This window comes from Pristis pectinata, chromosome 25 (genome assembly GCF_009764475.1).
Source record: "Pristis pectinata isolate sPriPec2 chromosome 25, sPriPec2.1.pri, whole genome shotgun sequence".
In the NCBI taxonomy this organism is placed as follows: domain Eukaryota; kingdom Metazoa; phylum Chordata; class Chondrichthyes; order Rhinopristiformes; family Pristidae; genus Pristis; species Pristis pectinata.
The window spans coordinates 30,837,663-30,857,855 of NC_067429.1; the positions used below are offsets into that span (position 1 = coordinate 30,837,663).

General features: G+C 40.0%; 1 protein-coding gene across 3 annotated transcripts in view; it reads left to right on the forward strand.

Moving 5' to 3' along the window:
- The window catches only part of map3k3 (mitogen-activated protein kinase kinase kinase 3), a 171,167-nt gene that overhangs the window by 51,103 nt on the left and 99,871 nt on the right, over positions 1–20,193 (forward strand). For all 3 annotated transcript variants that reach the window (XR_007958214.1, XM_052038913.1, XM_052038914.1), the window contains exons 5-6: positions 15,466–15,565; positions 18,731–18,844. Coding sequence is in view for 2 of the 3 variants with exons in the window: in XM_052038913.1 (XP_051894873.1) it covers positions 15,466–15,565; positions 18,731–18,844 (214 nt within the window). In the remaining variant the exon portion in view is untranslated. The remainder of the gene's footprint in view (positions 1–15,465; positions 15,566–18,730; positions 18,845–20,193) is intronic.

Consider the following 20,193-nt stretch of genomic DNA (forward strand, 5'->3'; position numbering starts at 1 on the left):
CTTAACCATTGAATTTCTATATTCATGGTTCCTGTTCTACCTCCGTATAGAATTTATGGAATAGGATGTAGCCTTTCTACTCCATATTTTTTGCCATTGTTTTTGACCCAATGTCCTTTTGGGTATTGACCTACTTGCCTGAAGGAATTTATCCAAACTTCCTGTTTCCTTTGATTGACCTCCTAGCCGAATAAGACATAGAAGCAGGAGGAGGTCGCTGTCTGGTCTGCTGTTGAGTTAGATCACAGATAATCCTTTATCTCAGCTCCACTTTCTTGCAATGACCCATAGCCCTTGATACTCTTAATATCTAAAGCTCAATCATGCCCGCTTGGAATGTACTTAGTAATGGACTCTACACTGCCCTTCCGGGTAGTGAATTCCAAATGGTCACCCCAATCCCGAGTGAAGAAATTTCATCTTCCTCCTGAGTGACCAACCACTTATTTTCAGGCTGATTCTAGACACCCATTCCAAGGGAAACATCAACCCCACCTCTACCCTCAAGAATTTGAGAACACCTCTCATTCTTCTAAACTCAAATGAGTAAAGACTCAGTCTGATTAATCTTGCTTGTAGACATACTCGCCATACCTAGAATCAGTCTGATGAACTTTTGCCACACTCGTTTTGCAAGTCTATCCTTAATTAGAGAGACCAGATCTGTACCCAATTTTTCTAATGTGTTCTCACCCAAGGTCTGTATAATTTGAGCAAGACATCTCTACTCGTACTTCTGACCTCTTAAGATGAAGGCTAGCGGCACTACAGAAGAGCATATAGAGTCAACACCTAGGTTGATGACCCCCTTTCATGAAAGATCAGTGTCCCTAACATGAACCTGCCCTCACCGATGCTATGCAACTCACTGAGCAAGCTCGGCATTCCCTACCATTGTACCTGTTCAACAAACTTGAAAGGCTGGTTATCTGAAATTGTTGGATTCAGTATTGCTGACTGACCTGATGTGTATTTCCAGCATTTTCTGTTTGTATATCAAATTTGCAGCATCTGTAGATTTTTGCTTTTCAATCTCTTTTAGCTATTAGGTCATACCTATTTACTTATTTATTTCCGAATGTATGATTAAATCACTTACTATGCATGTTACGTGCACTCAGAAAAAGGGCCTTCAGTTTTGCCTGATAAATTGTTTCTGTAAGAAAAGCTGCTGATGCCTGAAGTCTGAAATAAAACACAAAATGCTGGAAATACTCATGGTATGAGTTCTGATATTTTGTCACCCTGAAACATGAATACTTTCTCTCTCAGCAGCTGCTGCATGAGCATTTCCAATATTTACTGTTTTAAATCCTCTCTGAGGCATTTACTGGTGTGATACTCTGAATTGTCCACAATACAACAAAAGAAATGGAGGCAGTGACAGTAAAGGTCTAATGTGATCTTTTTGTTTCTGTCGATGTTTCGTGCCAAGACCCTTCATTTCCCTCCATAGATGATGCCTGAAAGGTTGAGTTCCTCCAGCATCTTGTGTATGTTGTTCCAGATTTCCAGCATCTGCGGTCTCTCTTGTGCTTTTTGTTTCTGTATACTGTTCTTCTAATTATAAACCATAGTAACCCGAAAGGTTTATTAATCACGTTATGAATTCCCTGTCATCTTTTTAAAGGATTTTTATATAAAACTTATCAGTTCCTTCTGCCATGTGTGGAAAGCCATTCATCCACCACCAAACTCTGTTTCCAGTCATTGAACCAATTCTGAATCCTTTTCACCCCTTTCTCCTTGGTTATATGGATTTCCATCTTAAAAGTCAAGGTGACACATTCAACTTGTTTATGTCATTCCAAAGCCTATAATTATCTTCATTATATCCTCTGCTTTACCAAGTTACATATTATCTACAAACTTCATAATGTTGTCCCTTTCACCAGGGTCTGAGATATTTGAAAAATTTTGAAGACTAATGGATCGAAACTTGACCCTTGGAGAACATCATTATTCAAAATTATTCTGTTGATTGTTTAGAAAGTGGCCTCAAGCTTTTGCTAAAGTGTCTTTTTAATAGTGCAGTCACATGGCGACAGCAGCTATGGAAGGTACAGGATAAAAGCATTGGTGACAGGATGCAGATTGTTGTAGTAAAGCATTCCCACCAAAGTGGAGCACCCCATTTACTACTATGAGCTGGTTTAGTTGAGGCCACTAATGTTGCTTTCATTGCAAAGTTTTGATTCTGTTCAGCCAAATGATCACTATAGTCCAATGTCGCAGAATTGAGGTTTATAGACATTTGATACTAAGATCAAATTCTGGAACTATTTATGTGGAGTTGAAGCTAGTAATCATAGGTGACTTGATGTGTGACCCCAGAATTTCATTGTGTAGATGTTTTCTTCCCCCCAATAATGTTATTCTTTGATTAATAATGATCTTGTGTGGGATATGAGGCTGTAAAGAATAGATGTTATAAATTTGCTGTGTGTTGACTGCTGTGGCACAGGATGGATGTTGCACGAGTTGTAATGGTACAGGGCTAAGTTTATTTGGATTTCAGTTTTCAAGCATGTAAAATGTTATAATTTGCAGAGGAATAGAATGAAAATTTAGATTTGTGGATCACATTTTTATTTACATACAACACCTTCAAAGTGGCAGAAATACCCTGGCAAGGGGATATTAATAAACAAAAATCTGACCTTGAGTCACAAAGGAAAATATTAGGACAAGATAGATGCACAGGCGTTTAAATTCAGAAGGCACAAGAGGTCAAATTCAGGAGGCAGAAGAGGTTTGATTTAGAGAACTGTAGACATCTTGATATATTTATAGAAATGGAGAAGTCTAGAGAAATGGATTTGAAAATGTGTATGAAAATTTTAAAATCAAGATGCAAGGCTGACTTGCAGGGCAATGCGGGGTATGGGCTTAATCAAGTCTCAAGATACCAAAGGCTTTGAAACTTTGGGGAACAGTTGAGCTGAGGTAGAATGGAGAGAATGACATTATGGACATGGAAATCGCCTGTCTAGTGATAGTGTGGATATATGGTCAGAAGCTCGTATGTGATCAGAAACCCATTTTGGGATTGAGCACCACAGGAAGATTGAGGTTAATGAGATCCAACCTCTAACTGCTCTTAGCGAGGGGAATAAATTTGCGGCAGGGACCAGATTTTAATGAAAGGCAAATTTTTTGAATTTATGTTTTTCACACAAATGGATTGTGGGGTCAAATAATGAAAGGATAAACCCTCCAATCAGTTGCACTGTTTGATCCTGTAATACATCACATCCTTCTGGATGGATGAACTGTGAGGTGACTGACCTGATCTTCATATTTCTGTGATTTGTGAGATTAGGAAGGATTGCAGGAAAAGAGGCTAGAATTATTTGGAGGTGAAAGAAGTCATAGTTTTCTTGATGAAAAAATTATGAATGGGCAAGTGTAGCTAGATTAGTGGGGTGTGATCAGGGAGGAGAATGCAAGCTGTTTATTTTTAATTTTTCAAGAATGTAAATGGTCTTTACCTATTTTGCTTGCTCAAGAATTTTTTGAGAGCACAGTAGATCTTTGTGACAGGATTACTAGAGATAATATTGGCATGCGATTATGGAAAAACATTACAGCTTAATCCCTAATGCAGAAGTATGATATGCACCCTGTCAGTAATGTGCTACATGGTGCTCAGTCAGAGCCTAGCAGCAGATTTCTGGCACGTAAGAAATAGACCCAGTGCTCCTTCCATCATGTAAATTTCAGTGTTTCACCATTATTAGGAATATTTTCAGCGAAGATCATTGCCAAGTAATATAAATGGCTTATTACCCTGCTAATTGCAGCCTTTTAATATTGCTGCATTGTATAATTTCAACCATTTTGGTAGAGTAAAACTTATTTTTGTAAAATATTGACCTCCCTCATATTTCACTGAGTGCATCGCGTTATGCCTTACTAAGTTACACAGACTCAGATGTTGAGAGTTTGATTACCACTCTGAATAGATGATCTCAGCAATGTGTATAACAGTTTATGCTGCTGTTGGCTTGCCTTGAGCTGGGGCTAGAGGTAGAATATGAATCTTGGTGTAAAGTATTTGAATGTTGAATGGGATTGGAATTCTGTGATTCTTTGTCATGGCTTAAGAGTCTGCTGACAATGGGAATACGGTGGTCAGTGAGAACTAGTGTCAATGACCACCCACACCATCACAAAGCTGAATGTTTTCTGAATTGAGCAGCAGAGCAGACTTAACATTAACGTTGGATATTCTGTTTGCCATAAACAAATGTATAAATGAATTTTAATATTCAGAATACAATTAATAAATGTGCATGTTCTTATGTTTTGCAATTCAGCATTAAATTTTGCATAGTTTATGGATTAAAACTGCAAATATTTCTCTAAGAAAGAGTGTGCATTTTGCACATTTTTTTTCTAGAGTTTTGATTCTGACTCCCTGCCAAGTGAAATACCTTGGTTGGAAAAATAGTCAAGTTTTTTTGCTCAGTTGTTTTGTTTGTGATTTTGATACTGAGAAGATTGTTTAGGGGAAAATATAAATTAGATGTTAGTTCACAGATTACCCAGTGGCTGGTGACATTCAGGTGTAAAGTTGGTGGCTGAGTCAGATTGCCACAGTCATTGTGTTAATTTTGGAATAGGCACTGTGGTTTGTGCAGGGATGCCATTATCCAACCACAGAAATGTAAGGTGGATGGAAGGAATTGGGGCTCAAGTGCATAATAAAAACATGAACTTAAAAACAAAGCTCAGCATTGAATTGTGCACTAGAGTTCTGAAGCATGAATTCATTTCCGAACATTTACAACTTGTGTTCTGAAAACAATTGCATCAGTAATTGCATCAGTAATTGCATCAACTATGCAAAACATTAACGTGAAGGGAGATTTGAAAAACAAATTTGACAGACAAGAAGTAAAAGGCACTGGAATGCTTCCAATCTGAGTATTTGCTTGCTAGCAGACTTTTTGTTTTGACAGTGAAAGTAAGGTGGAAGAATATTCTGGTCTGAAGATTAATGAACTGCATGGTGATATTGAACCATATATCAGAATATTTGAATCCTTACCAATGTTGTGTTCACTCATCACCATTTTGCTCACTAACATTGACTCCCTGTTCAACAGTGCCTCAAATTTAAAAAAAAATCTCTATGGCTTTACCCAGCCTTTTTTCTGTAACCTTCACTGGTTATACAACACTTGGTATGTACCTCTGATTCTGGCCTCTTGCCCATATGCCATTTTCATCACTTTACCATTAGTTTTCATAAATTTATCATCCTAGGCCCTAAACTATGGAATTCTTGCCACAACTGTTCTGGCTCTCCCTTTACAAATTGCGCATTAGAAGTTATTTTTTTATGTAAGCTTTTGGTCTTCTACTCTAATATTTCCCCCTCAGACTGGACAAATTTGTTGTTTGTCAACTTCCCCATGAAGTGTCTTGTAATAGCTTATTGCAATTCTTAGGCAATATAAATCCTAGTTAGTAGTGCTGTATTTGCTGATCAGTCCATTGCAGTTTTGAACATGAGTAGGGAACAGGATTATAGGATTTGCAAGTATTGGGTGAGAATGGAATTTTATTGTGTTGTTTGGCCTTTATTTGAATAATCTGTGAATAATAGCCATGTGATCTCAAATGTTCGACTGTGACCAGCCTGGGCATGAGTCGGGTGATATAATAACATTCTTATTCCCTGTTGAAATATACTGTGATAAGGATTGGAGCAACTGGTTGAAAAACTGGCAAGAAATGGCATTTTAAAGAGGAGTATCTCTATATTTTCTAAAAAGGAATCTTGTGTTTACAGAACTCCCTTGTAAATTTTGAATACAGTCAAATTCCGACTTGCAGATTATGGTTTTCTCGATATATCCCTCCAACCAGAATGCATGCAGTCTGTTCACCTGTGAGGAGATCCTTGATGGCTTGGGTCTTGTTACTCCAAACTACTCTTTTTTTTACTTTGTCTCCCTGTGGAAGATATGTCCACATTGATACATAAGCTAATTATGTGGTGTCAGGATGAGAGTTGGACAGAAATGGGTAAGTGACAACCTTTGGCCAAGAGTTAGGCAAAAGTTGGTGGTGAACTGTGCAGCTTGTGAAAATTGTTTCCTGTAGAAACCTAAAATCTTAAAGAAATACAACCAGAAATAGACGGTTCTGCCTGTTTTATGTCTCAGTTCTTTAAAATCACTCCCCATGGTATTATGAATTTTTTTTTCCATCATGCATTATCCAAATCTCGTTTGGTATAATCAAATCTACTTCCGTTGTCCTGACAGCTAGTGCATTCAATATTGTAACTCACTGTTTTCTTTTGCCATAGAATTATACAGCACGGAAACAGGCCCTTCAGCCCAACTGTTTCATGCTGACCAAGATGCCCCATCTAAGCTGATCCCATTTGCCAGCGTTTGGCCCATAACATTCTAAATCTTTCCAATCCATGTGCCTGTCCAACTATCTTTTGAAAGTTGCATTTGTACCTGCCTCAGCTACTTCCTCTGGCAGCTGATTCCACATAGATACCACCCTTTGTGTAAAAAAAAAGTTGCCCCACAAGTTCCTCTTAAATATTTCCCCTCACCTTAAACCTATGCCCTCTAGTTCTTGCTTCCCCAATCCTGTGGAAAAAAGACTGAGTGCATTCACCCAATCTATGCCCCTCATGATTTTATACACCTCTAGAAGATCACCTCTCAGTCTCCTATGCTGTAAGGAATAAAGTACCAGCCTGTCCAACCTCTCCCTGTAACTCAGTCCCTCGAGTCCTGGTAACATCCTTGTAAATCTTTTCTGCACTCTTTCTAGCTTAACATCTTTCCTATAGCAGGGTGACCAAAACTGAACACAGTACTCCAAGTGTGGCCTCACCATTGTCCTGTACAACTGCAACATGATCTTCCAACTTTTGTACTCAATGTTCTGACTTATGAAGGCCAGCAAAGCAGCCTTCACCGCCTTGTCTACTTGTGGCTCTACTTTCAGTGAACCATGTACTTGTACTGCAAGGTCCCTCAGTTCCACAACACTCCCCAGGGCCCTACCATTCATTGTGAAAGTCCTGCCTGGATTTGACTTCCCAAAATGCAACACCTCGCACTTATCCGAATTAAACTCCATTTGCCATTCCTCGGCCCACTTACTCAGCTGATCGAGATCCCCCTGTAATTTTTGATTACCTTCTTCATTGTCCGCGATACCACCTATTCTAGTGTCATCTGCAAACTTACTAACCGTGCCTTGTACATTTTTATCCAAATTGTTGATATAGATGACAAACAGCAATGGACCTAGCACCGACCCCTGAGGCACACCACTAGTTACGGGCCTCCAGTCCAAGAAACAATCTTCCACCATCACCCTCTGCTTTTCTACCATCAAGCCAATAGTGTATCCAATTAGCCAGCTCCTCCTGGATTCCATGCAATCTAAACTTCTAGAGCAGCCTACCATGTGGAACCTTATCAAAGGCCTTACTGAAGTCCATATAACCCACGTCCACCGCCCTGACCTCATCAACTTTCTTGGTCACATCATCAAAAGCTCGTAAGACGTGATCGCCCATTCACTAAGCCATACTGACTACCCCTAATCAAACCCTGTCTTTCCAGATGTACATATATCTTATCCCTCAGTCTCCTCTCCAGTAACTTGCATACCACAAATGTTAGACTTACTGGCCTATGGTTCCCAGGTTTTTCTTTGCTGCCCTTTTTAAATAAAGGGCATCAGTGCAACATCAGTGTTGGTGAGGGTAATGTTCTAGAGTATGTAGATATCAAGAGAGAGGATGTGTTGGATCTGTTAGAAAATATTAGGACAGATAAGTCCCCGGGGCCTGACGGAATATTCCCCAGGCTACTTCGGGAGGTGAGGGAGGAGATTGCTGAACCATTGGCTAGGATCTTTGAGTCCTCGTTGTCCACGGGGATGGTACTGAAGGATTGGAGGGTGGCAAATGTTGTCCCCTTATTCAAAAAAGGTAGTAGGGATAGTCCAGGGAATTACAGACCAGTGAGCCTTACGTCTGTGGTGGGTAAGCTGCTAGAAAGCATTCTAAGAGATAGGATCTATGATCATTTAGAGAATCATGGACTGATTAGGGACAGCCAGCATGGATTTGTGAAAGGAAGATCTTGCCTCACTAGCCTGATAGGGTTTTTTTGAGGAGGTGACCAGGAACATTGATGAGGGTAGTGCAGTAGATGTGGTCTACATGGATTTTAGTAAAGTGTTTGGCAAGGTTCCGCATGGTAGGCTTCTTCAGAAGGTCAGAGGCCAAGGGATCCAGGGAGGCGTGGCCGTGTGGATTCAGAATTGGCTTGTCTGTAGAAAGCAGAGAGTTGTGGTGGAGGGAGTGCATTCGGATTGGAGGGCTATGACTAGTGGTGTCCCACAGGGATCAGTTCTGGGACCTCTACTTTTTGTGATATTTATTAATTACTTAGATGGGGGGGGGGATGGAAGGGTGGGTTAGCAAGTTTGCAGATGACACAGAAATTGGTGGTGTTGTGGATGGTGTGGAGGGCTGTCGAAGCTTACAGAGGGATATTGATAGGATGCAGAGCTGGGCTGACAAGTGGCAGATGGAGTTCAATCCAGAGAAGTGTGAGGTGGTACATTTTGGAAGGACAAACTCCAAGGCGGAATACAAGGTATATGGCAGGATTCTGGGTAGTGTAGAGGAGCAGAGGGATCTGGGGGTTCATATCCACAGATCACTGAAAGTTGCTACACAAGTGGATAGGGTAGTTAAGAAAGCTTATGGGGTGTTAGCTTTCATAAATCGTGGGATCGAGTTTAAGAGCCGCGAAGTAATGATGCAGCTTTACAAAACTCTGGTTAGACCACACTTAGAGTACTGTGTCCATTTCTGGTTGCCTCATTATAGGAAGGATGTGCAGGCGTTGGAAAGGGTGCAGAGGAGATTTACCAGGATGCTGCCTGGATTAGAGAGTATAGATTATGAGGAGAGACTAAAGGAGCTCATTGGAGAGGAGGAGGATGAGGGGAGACATGATAGAGGTATACAAAATATTAAGAAGAATAGATAGAATAGACAGCCAGCGCCTCTTTCCCAGGGCACCAATGCTCAAAACAAGAGGGCATGGCTTTAAGGTAACGGGTGGGAAGTTCAAGGGAGATGTCAGAGGGAGGTTTTTCACCCAGAGAGTGGTTGGTGCATGGAATGCGCTACCTGGGGTGGTGTTGGAGGCTGATATGTTGGTCAAGTTCAAGAGATTGTTAGATAAGCATATGGAGGAATTTAAGATAGAGGGATATGTGGGAGGAAGGGGTTAGATAGTCTTAGGAGTGGTTTGAAGGTCAGCACAATTTGGTGGGCCGAAGGGCCTATATCGTGCTGTATTGTTCTATGGTTCTATTTGCTACCCTCCAGTCTACTGGCATCTCACCCGTGGCTAACGATGATACAAATATCTCAATCAGGGCTCCTGCAATTTCTTCTCTGGCCTCCTACAGTGTTCTTGGATATATCTGGTTAGGCCCTGGAGATTTGTCTACCTTCATACATTTTAAGACGTCCAGCACCTCCTCTACTGTCATGTGGACTATCCCCAAGACCTCCCCATTTACTTTTCCTAGTTCTGAAGTCCTTATGTCTTTCTCCATGGTAAAAACAGAGGAGAAGTATTCATTAAGGACCTTGCCCATATCCTAGGGCTCCGCACAGATGTGTCCCCTTTGGACTTTGAGGGGCCCTATTCACTCTGTAGTTACTGTTTTTCCCTTAATATATTTATAAAATCTCTTTGGATTCTCAATCTTCTCTGCCAAAGTTATCTCATGCCCCTTTTTGCCCTCCTGATTTCCTTCTTGAGTACACTCTGTATCCCCTACAGTCCTCCAGAGATTTGCTTGATCCCAACTGCCTGTACCTGACCCATGCCACCTCCTTTTTCCTGGCTTAGGGCCTCAATATCCCTCGTCATCCAGGGTTCCTTACTCCTACCAGCCTTGCCCTTCACTCTAACAAGAGCATGCAGATGTTGAGCTCTCACTATCTCATCTTTAAAAGCCTCCCACTTGCCTGTGGTTCTTTTGCCCACAAACAACCTACTCCAATCAACCTCCACACTCCTGTCTCATACTGTCAAAATTTGCCTTGTCCCAATTTAGAACTTGAACCGGTGGACCAGTCCTAACACTTTCCATAACTAGTTTAAAACTAATAGGTCACTGGACCCAAAGTACTCCCTCACTGTCACCTCAGTCATTTGCCCCACCCTATTACCCAAGAGTAGGTCGAGCTTTGCCCTCTCTCCCTAGTAGGACCCTCTATATATTGCCTAAGGAAACTTTCCTGAACACACTTAACAAATTCCACCCCATCTAAACAGTATGGCAGTGCCAGTATATGTTAGGAAAGTTAAAATCCTCTACTATGACAACCCTATTATTATTATTACAACACTGCACAATCTCTCTGCATATTTTTTCTTCTAATTCCCATTGACAGTTTGGGCACCTATCGTACAATCCCAACAAAGTGATCATCCCCTTACTTCTCAGCTCCCCCCATAAAGCTTCATTGGATGATCCTTTAGTAATTTCGTCTCTGACTACCACTATGACATTCCCCTTATACAAAAATGCAACTCCCCCTCCTCTCTTTCCTCCACATCTATCCTGCCTAAAGCACCTATACACCGGAACATTAAGCTGCCAGTCCTGTTCCTCCCTTAGTCATGTTTCTGTAATGGCTATGATGTCCCAATCCGATGTATCTATCCAAGTCCTAAGTTCATCTGCCTTACCTGTTTTTCGAAATTCTTTGAATCCATATTGTCTAGTTGCTGACCTCCCTGCCATCGGAAACATTTTATTTTCCCTATCTGCTTTATCAAAACCTTCATGATTTTGAACACCTTCATTGATTCTTCTCTAAAACACGTCTAACCTGAACAACACGTCTCTCCACATCACTAGTACAATTCTGGCAAAATAAAAACTGTGATAAATACCTAGCAGATAAGGCAGCATCTGGAGAAAAAGAGAGAGCGTTGGGTCAATAACTACTTATTCTGAAAGTTCACCAACTTGAACATTAACGGCATTTCTCTCTATACAGATGTTGTCTGGCCTGAGTATTTCCAGCAATTTTGTATTTCCTTCAGTTTTCCAACATTTGCAATATTTTGCTGCTCATAAAATTCTAAAAGATCTCTTCTGCACCCATGCTTGGTATCCTTCCTAAAGTCATGTGCCCAGTTTTCCTACTGAAGCCTGTTTCATAAAATGTACCATATCCTACTTTTGTACTAAAGTACAGGCCATCCCCATGTTATGAACTCCCAGCTAATGGACACCTCTACATATGAACAAGCTCCCATAATATTATTAAATTCAAAAGTCTGATGTAATACATATGCTCCTTCCTAGGAATGACAGAACTAGTTTCCCCTCTCTCTACTTTTAGTACTTGTTCCTTCTTATCAAAAGTCTCATTAAAAGACTGATGAGATTGTGCTTTTGATGCCATTCATTACAATACTGTGGAGGTATCATTACCATATCGAATGATTTTTATGTATATTCCGAATTAAGGACAAAATTGACTTAAAACAGATCCCATTTGTTACCCATGGATGGCTTGTAGCTATCTTCTAACATTTTAAAAGATTGTGCATCTGGTCCCTCTATTCCTGCATCTATTTTAAAATTATTTACTTAATTCGCATTGTGTTTTTCATGCATTCTGCTAAAATGTATTAATCTTTCAGTTCTCTGTTAACTTCCATGCTTCTATGTTCTTTATGCAGTCAGTTAATTATCTTCATTGTTTATTACACTTACATGGTTTATGTCTATACAAACTTTGAAGTGATCAATACATCTAAGTCTGGACCTTTAATATATAGCATCATGAGCAGTGGGCCTCAGAAATACCTGAAGGTCAAGAATAGAATGTTTGCCACTGCTGTACTACCTTGAGTTTACAGGAAGCTGGAACAGTAAGGACATTTTCTAATGACATGGATATGCTCCTACTAGATGGGTACAAGATAAGGTCACATTGTGATGCTTTAGTTGCCAGTATTCTTGATTCCTGGGTAAGGAATGTTTGTTTGGAAGAAACTCAGCAATCTGTGGGAACACATCTCAAAAATACTACATGCCTTCCGGAGAGGAAATAAGCAAGTTAATTGGAAAGTGTGAGGGAATATAGTATAATCAGAAAGCTCTGCAAATATTGTGGTGTACACTTTGTGCGGGATCAGCTAGGAACATTTTTGTAATAATTGGAGGTTTTGCTGGGTGAGGTTGGTACAGTTAATGCATACCCAATATGATCATCGGTATTTTTTCTACTATTTTGTGATTATATGCCACAATAATCATACATTCACTACAGCAGCAAGAGATCACCCTGAGAGGCACTCTCACTGTATTTAAATAAAGGGATCACAAACGTAAGAGTAATTGCAGCATGAAAGATGCTTCAAGCAATGTAGATGGCAGGCAGGAGTGGATTCCTGATTCTTATGTCTTTCTGTAAACTCAAGATCACTGAGATTGTCTGCTCCTGCCGCACCGGAGTTGATGAATTATTTGTGGACGATGGTGCAGAGGTGGGGGCATAACAGGAAAGAAGGCAAAATGATGTCTGGAGCACACTGAGGTTATTGTGAATGTGGCAGGAAGCACTGGGGTTTCTATTCCATCGCATTGTCCATACACCTAATCTCAGTTCGCACTTCCCCTTTTTCTACTTTGGGCAGCTGCATTATGGATATTGCTTAATGATCATTGAATTTCTGATGTAAGTTCTTTTCCAGAAGCCACTAAATTGGCTGACTTGCTGCATATATTCAGCTTTTCTTTATATTTCCAACTTTTTTTATTCTACAAAAATGCTTATCAGTTGAATAATTTAAATGTGACTAAGAAGGGCATGCATTATTAATGTATCTGGTTCACACTTGCAGAAATTGCCTTTCCTGTGTTTCTGGCTCCTTACAGACCTATCTGCCAATTTAAGTCACATTCCAAGTCAAGCAGTTTTACCCTTTGACCTAACTAATTCTGTTGGAACAACCCTGACTTTTCCCCCTCATTGGCCAGGTGACAGTTCCTCAGTTAATAGTGAAAGGTCAAGCATCTAATCCTCTCCCCTCCCCTCATGACTTGCTTTTATTTCCATTTCTTTGGGATCTCAGTTAATGTCTGCAGATTGCCATAGATTAGATGGGTTGTTTCATACCTTGTATGTTGCTTCCATTCTTTTCACTTGTCCTCCGCGTGCTCCTGTCGTAGAGAGTTGAGGTGCGTGGTGCCTTCTCAGATACTATTTCTCCATTTTGAGTGAACATGGCCAGGGATTCTCGTATGGTGATGAGCATATTGCATTCTTTTCAAAGAAACTTTGAAACCATCCTTCAAGCATTTCCTCTAGCCTGCTGGAAATCAACTCTGAGCTCCATCACAAGAGAGTCCTTGTTTCAGAAGTCTGTTATCAGCTGTGTGGACAATGTGGTCAGCCAACCAGAGCAAAAAAAAAACAAAGCTCAGTGGGTCAAGCAGCATCTGTGGAGGGAAATGAATAGTCAACGTTTCGGGTTGAGACCCTTCATCTGCTGATAGGTCCAGTCCAGATGAAAGGTCTTGACCTAAAACGTTGACTTCCATTTCCCTCTACAGATGCTGCCTGACCTTCTGAGTTCCTCCAGCAGTTTGGTGTTTATTTTGCTCCAGATTCCAGCATCTCCAGCTGACCAGAGTTCGTTGAGCATGATCAGAACCAAAGCTTCAATCCTGGGAACGGTGGGCGGGGAGAGGATTCTGGTTCAATTATCATGCCAGTGGATTTTCCAGAGACACTGCTGTTTCCAGTGCTTTGAGGTGCCTACATGTCTCCAAAGCATACAGGGTATCACTGATGCTCGGCAGACTGAGCTTGATACAAGGATTGAGGGTTTGGTCTTTGAAGACTCTTCATTTGATTGCCAGCTATTCTGATGCACTGGAGATGATAAATTCTTTATTGTTGTCCATTTTGTGATATAGACAGGGACCCGTGTTTTTTAGGGTCATGCTGTGCATCTTGATTTTTGGTGTGGAGTTAATCCACGAGATGAATAGGAACAAATTTATAATTGGCAGAGTTGGTGTGAATTTATGAACGCTTTTTTTTAGGTTGTAACTAGCAGTTATACTCTATTTGAACTTTCAGAAGATATTCATGTCACATGAGAGATTATTAAACAAAATTAGACTGCACAATATTGGTGGTAATGTGCTGCACTGATTATATATTGATTAACAGACTGAAAACATTAAGAATAAACAGTTCAATTTCTCAGCTAAGGGCTAGGACAAATGGGTACCCAATGTGGATTGAAGCTGGAACTTCAGCTGTACATGATTCCCTGATCCAAATTATTGATTTGGGTTGAGCATAACTTATCTGAAGTTTACTCATTATTGCAAAACTCGGTGGTATTGTGAGGAATATGCAGAGAGGTTTTAAGGGGTGGGTAAGGACTTAACAAGTGGAATATAAAGTCGGGGAACAAATGAGGTCATCCACTTTGGAAATACATAGTGTATTTTTTTAAATGGTGAGAGATTGAAAGGTGTTGGTATTTAGAGGGACCAGGTTTTCTTGTACATGAATCACTGGAAGTTAACTTGCAGATTTAATAAGCAATTATGAAAGCAAACAATAAGTTAGCTTTTATTGCAAGAGGATCAGCATACAAATATAAAAATGACTTATTCCAATTATATCGGGCCAAGACAGCACCTGAAATGTGTGTACCTGTCTGGTCTCCCTACCCAAGGAATAGAAGAGTTGCAGCAAACGTTCAACAGATTGTTTGCTGGGATGGCAGGCTTATCACATAAGGAGAGATTAGGCAAAATGGATCAATGTCCTTTAGAGGTTCAAAGAATGAGAGGTGACCTTATTGCAATGTACAGAATTCTGAAGAGGCTTCATAGGGTAGATGTGGGGTCGAGGTTTTCCCTGGCTGGGGTGTCTATAACTAGGGTTCATAGTCTCAAAATAAGAGTTTGATTACTCAGGATAGAGATGAGAGAAAATTTGTTCATCCAGAGGACAATAAATCTTTGGAATTCTATATCCAAGAGGGCTATGAGTATATTCAAGATGTATCAATCTTTAAGGAATCAAGGGAAAATGAAGTTAATGCAGGAAAGTGGCACTGAGGTAGAAGATCAGCTATGATATTATTGAATAGCAGAACATGACTGCCTTATTCCTATTTCTGATGTTCTAGTATACCTATTATTAAATGTCTTTTAAAGAAATAGCATATTATGAAATGCAGAATTGGAAACTGAACTACTTTTAATAGTTTGCGCCATTCATATCCCGTGCACTTAACCCCCAAGAGCTCTTAGTGCTGTTTAGCTACCTGTTGCTGAAAGTGAAGCAGCCAGTTTCAACTATCTTGAATTATTTTTGTTTTGTCCTATTGTCAGAATCATACAGTTCAGCCGGCCAGTCAAATATGAGGAACTGCACCAGAAAGTCAAGACGGTATTTGGGCAACAAATGGACTTAAACTACACAAACAATGAGGTAATCCCTAATCTTCAAGCCTCTTTACCAATTTTTATTTCCACAGTTGAACCTAATGCCTTTGTCTTCTCATCCCTCTCCCGTTGTACTCCACTTTCTGTGAGAACAATCTTCTCTGTGAAGTCCCCCATATGCTCTCTCAGACTCCTTGTAGTCAGTTTCTCCTTCTCTATCACTCCCTTTTCTCAAGTTTCTGAAAAGCACCTTCTTTGAAAAAAACTTATTCTTGGTGTTTTAACATTCCCAAGCCACAATGTGTCTCTCGTGCTATCATTTTCTTTTGTTCCCAAGGTTCCTGAATGAGTTATTACAAAGTGACCATATGGTCATTTCACCACACACCTTTGAGTCCCTGTAATCTAATTTAATGATAACCCACGACATAAAATCCACTTTAGACAAAGTTGTCCACCACAACATTCTGTGTGACTTCAACCACCTACTGCCCTAGTTATGCTGAACTTCACTGCCTTTTGAGAATATTGACCATTCATTCCTCAACCATTTCATCTCCACAGTCCTTTGTCTCCTGATTCCCTTACAGTCCATTCTTCCTTATCCCAGCACAGTTTCTACAGCTCCTCAGGCAGCTTCCTGTACCTTCATCCTCTGGCCTCTCCTCTTCAGTAATTCTTCTGCTTTAGCATTTCTGCAGTTGTGGTCTCTGCTTTAATATGTCAGACTTGACTTTATCTCTGCTCACAATTCATGACTCTAGGTTTGTCAGCTCTGAACTTCCTGCCAACAAGAAGTCCTGGACGAGTCATAATTTCCTGCAACTTCAGTTCAGCTCTTGTACTGCTTGTGTACCTTTTGCAGCAATTCCATTTTCTCGGTTTCTTGTTCAGATGCAGTCTAGAAGCATACTTTTTTATGTCAAATGTTTTTATGTTTTTTATGTTTTTAATGTCAAATCTACCTTTTACTGCTGTCCAGTAGATCACTTCCAAACAAAAACTTTCTACTGTGTGCCAGTATAGCGGCTATTGAGATGAAGGTGGCAATAAGAATGCAAAGCACTGGTTCTATAACAATGAGTGTTTAGTAGGGCTTAGAGAAGTGTTGAAGCGAATGTTGTTGATCTAAAGAGCTATGGTCATCTGCAATCGGTGTTGCAGAGTTGAACTGAGACCATGATTTATCTGGGTTTTTTGTTGCAATTCAGATTTCAGTGGTAGCCCTGAAACTTGCTGGCATTTCTCAGCCTTGGTGCTCGCAGGCTTCAGGGCTCGCACTTGAATGCAGAAGCTCTGAACTTGCTGACTGACCTCTACCATTGATTTTCCATCTAAACTTCGCCACTGGAATCCAGTAGCAGAGCAAGAGCTTGCTGAGATTTCACAGCTAAGGAATCTGGTCTCTGATCCTCTGAGGGGAAAAGTGGGTGAGAATAAGGCGAGCTACTTTTTATTGTTTTTGTTTAATTTGATATTTTTGTGTTTTAGGGGTTTTAAATTTTTTAAAACAATACAATCCTACAACAATTTTTAAGTTTTTAAATGTTTATCATCAGGTCTAAATGTATCTGAAACATCAGAGGTATTTAGAAGCATTAGAAAAACAATGGCAGCTTTGATGCTGTAAAACTGGAGGCGGAGCTGTACAATCTGTCAAAGATTTCCAGATGAATTTTGTGGGTGCGGCTTGTATGACCAATCAATGTCTTGTTATGTTGAAGATTGGTCTTCTGGAGAAGGCAAGTTTGAAGGAATGGGGATCATAGGTGGCAAATGTGGGCAGCAGGTACCACTTGGGAAGTTCTAGAGAAATAAAAGTACCTTTCTCTGCAAATATAATTTTTCAGTAAATTGGAATTTGTATACGTTTGTCTAAGCTGTTGTGTAATTTTTGCCCTTTTTTAGTTTTCTTAATCTTGAATTTCCTTTGCAGTGAAATCTTGATTATCCAGCTGGTGAATAGAAATCAGGTTGTGTAGAGTTTCTGTTCTCTTCTCCCTTCTACCACAACACCATCCCATACCCAGTTTAATGCATGAGGTTTTAACCTATTTAGATTATTTCTTCAAGTATGTGCAGATAAAACCTACATTTTTCCATTTTAAAATTGAGATACTCTTGGGGGAAAAGAAATGCCGACAGCCTTTTCTGTAGCTCGCCTTCCAAGTCAGAAACACTCACTGCCTGTGCCAAAGCCAAGCCTGGGGCTGTGCTGTAAATAGCACTGGTTACTGCATTCACAGATACAAAACACTAAAGCTGGGTGAAAAATCAAGTTTCAAGTCCCCAACTGTGTCTGACTGGTTTATGTAATCTAGGCTTCCATAGATGCTTTTGTGAATAAATGATGGTGAGGGTAATGAGACTGTAGAACAGTGAGATTCTACAGTACCTTAATTTGGAGTTTGCTGTATATTTCATCCTTTTCACAGAATCTCAGAATGGTTACAGCAGAGGTCATAGATTCAGTCTGTATATTCCATCCCAACTCTATGTATGAGCAATCCAGATATTCCCAAATTCCTACGCTCTTTCCCCATAGCCCTGCAAATTTGTTCCTTCAAATCCTTATCTAGCACCCTTATGAATGTCTCAATTTAATCTGACTCCACTGCTATTCCTGACATTTCATTCCAGACCCCAACCCAAAGAAATTCCTCATGTTGCTTTTTTTTTTGGTACTTTTGCACTTGCTTCATTCAATATTCACTGAGGGGTGAGAAAGAAATTCCTCATGTTGCTTTTTTTTTTGGTACTTTTGCACTTGCTTCATTCCAGACCCCAACCCAAAGAAATTCCTCATGTTGCTTTTTTTTTTTGGTACTTTTGCACTTGCTTCATTCCAGACCCCAACCCAAAGAAATTCCTCATGTTGCTTTTTTTTTGGTACTTTTGCACTTGCTTCATTCAATATTCCTCAGCTCTTCTTCATGATTTTGTGTACGTTTTGTCAGATCTTCTAGGATTCTCCAGACCAGCCTCAGCTTCTCTAGTTTTTCCACACAAATAAAGTCCCTTACTTCTAGTATCATTTTGGTAAATTTCTTCCGTGCTTTCTCCAAGCCTTCATATATTTTCCAGTGCCCAGGATATTCTGGTTGTGGTTGAACTAGAATTTTATAAAGCTTCATCATGACTAATGTGGCTCACTTTTGTATGATTGCATGTATCTGTACTGATTTGGGTTTGATTCTCTACCCTCTTCCAGTTACTAATTCCTTTACGAAACCAGGATGATCTTGACAAAGCCATTGATCTACTTGATCGAAGCTTCAGCATGAAGAGCTTGAAAATCTTACTTGTAGCTCAGGAGAAAAACCATGTAAGTGATCGTACTCTCCAATCATCAAGATGAATGGCTTATCTTAGGAGACCATAGTTCTTTAAATTGATAAAAATGGGAAAACTTTTGTGAGAATGTTGGCCAGTAATTTGAGTTCTGTTTTCAAAAAAATCTTCTGAGAAATCTCTCAAGTCAGTGTTATAAATTGTCCATTTTACAATCTATAGCGACTCATGAGTGATGAAGCAGAGAATATAAGAGATTGGCAGAGGCAGGCACGTGCAGTGAATTGCTGAGAAAGTGGCATGATAGAACCTTTGCAATGTAGCTACCCAAATCCCTTGAGAATGCTTCAGTTCAGTTTGTTCAATAATTTTATAGGCCCTTATACTGACCAAGTAAGCAAGCAGGTGCATCCAGGTTTGTCATGCATTTCACAGGTCGTTCAAAATTTTTTTTAAAGTCATGCAGTTTCTAATCCTTTCTCTTTGATCTGCATTGTAGTTGAAGAGGGGTTCTAAATGGAATGCAAAAACCTAAACTGCTGGAGGACCTCAGCAGGTTGAGCAGCATCTATGGAGGGGGCAAGGAACTTTGTCGGATTGAGATCCTGCAATGGCACAAGCTGGTCCCTTCTCTCCTGCCCTGACTGTTCGTGGAATTTATTTTTACATTGGATGTGCTCCACTTCTTGTAGGTTCTAAAAGAACCAAAAAAAAACTAGTATGAAGATACGTTGGCTGATGGTGTATTTTATTCCCTTACCAGCCTTACTTTTTCATTGTGCAGCTATCTAGTTCCAAGTCAAGAGCTAGAAAATTGTCTGTAGGGTAACAAACATGATCTGGAGCTTTCTCGCTTTGGCTCCCAGCACACTGCCCCATGGTTTTCACTTCAAGTGATGCATTGTAAAACTTCATTCTGGAGAATATAATTCAGAATAAAAATAAACATTTTAAAGCACATAGCTACAAATTACATGGTTTTAAAGAGTTGTTTGTGTGTGACCTAATAATGATTTCTTCACCCTGAGCATAATAAGTCATTGGAATTCTCTATCCAAGAGGACTGTGGAGTCTCAGTGGCTGACTATATTCAAGGCAGAGGTTGATAGATGCTTAGATATTAAGAGAATCAAGGGAGGTGGAGTTAATGCAGGAGAATGGTGCTGAGGTAAAAGATCAGCCGTAATCATATTGAATGACTGAGGAGACACAAAGGGCCAAGTGGTTTCCTCCTCCTCCTATTTCTTAGGAATATGTGTATCTTGGAAGGCATCATGTAGATGTTGGTATTCCACCATGCCTGTTGCCTTTGCTTTTCTAGATAATCAAAGCCATGGATTTAAAAGTTGCTGTCAAAGAAATCTTGATAAATTGCTGTAGTGC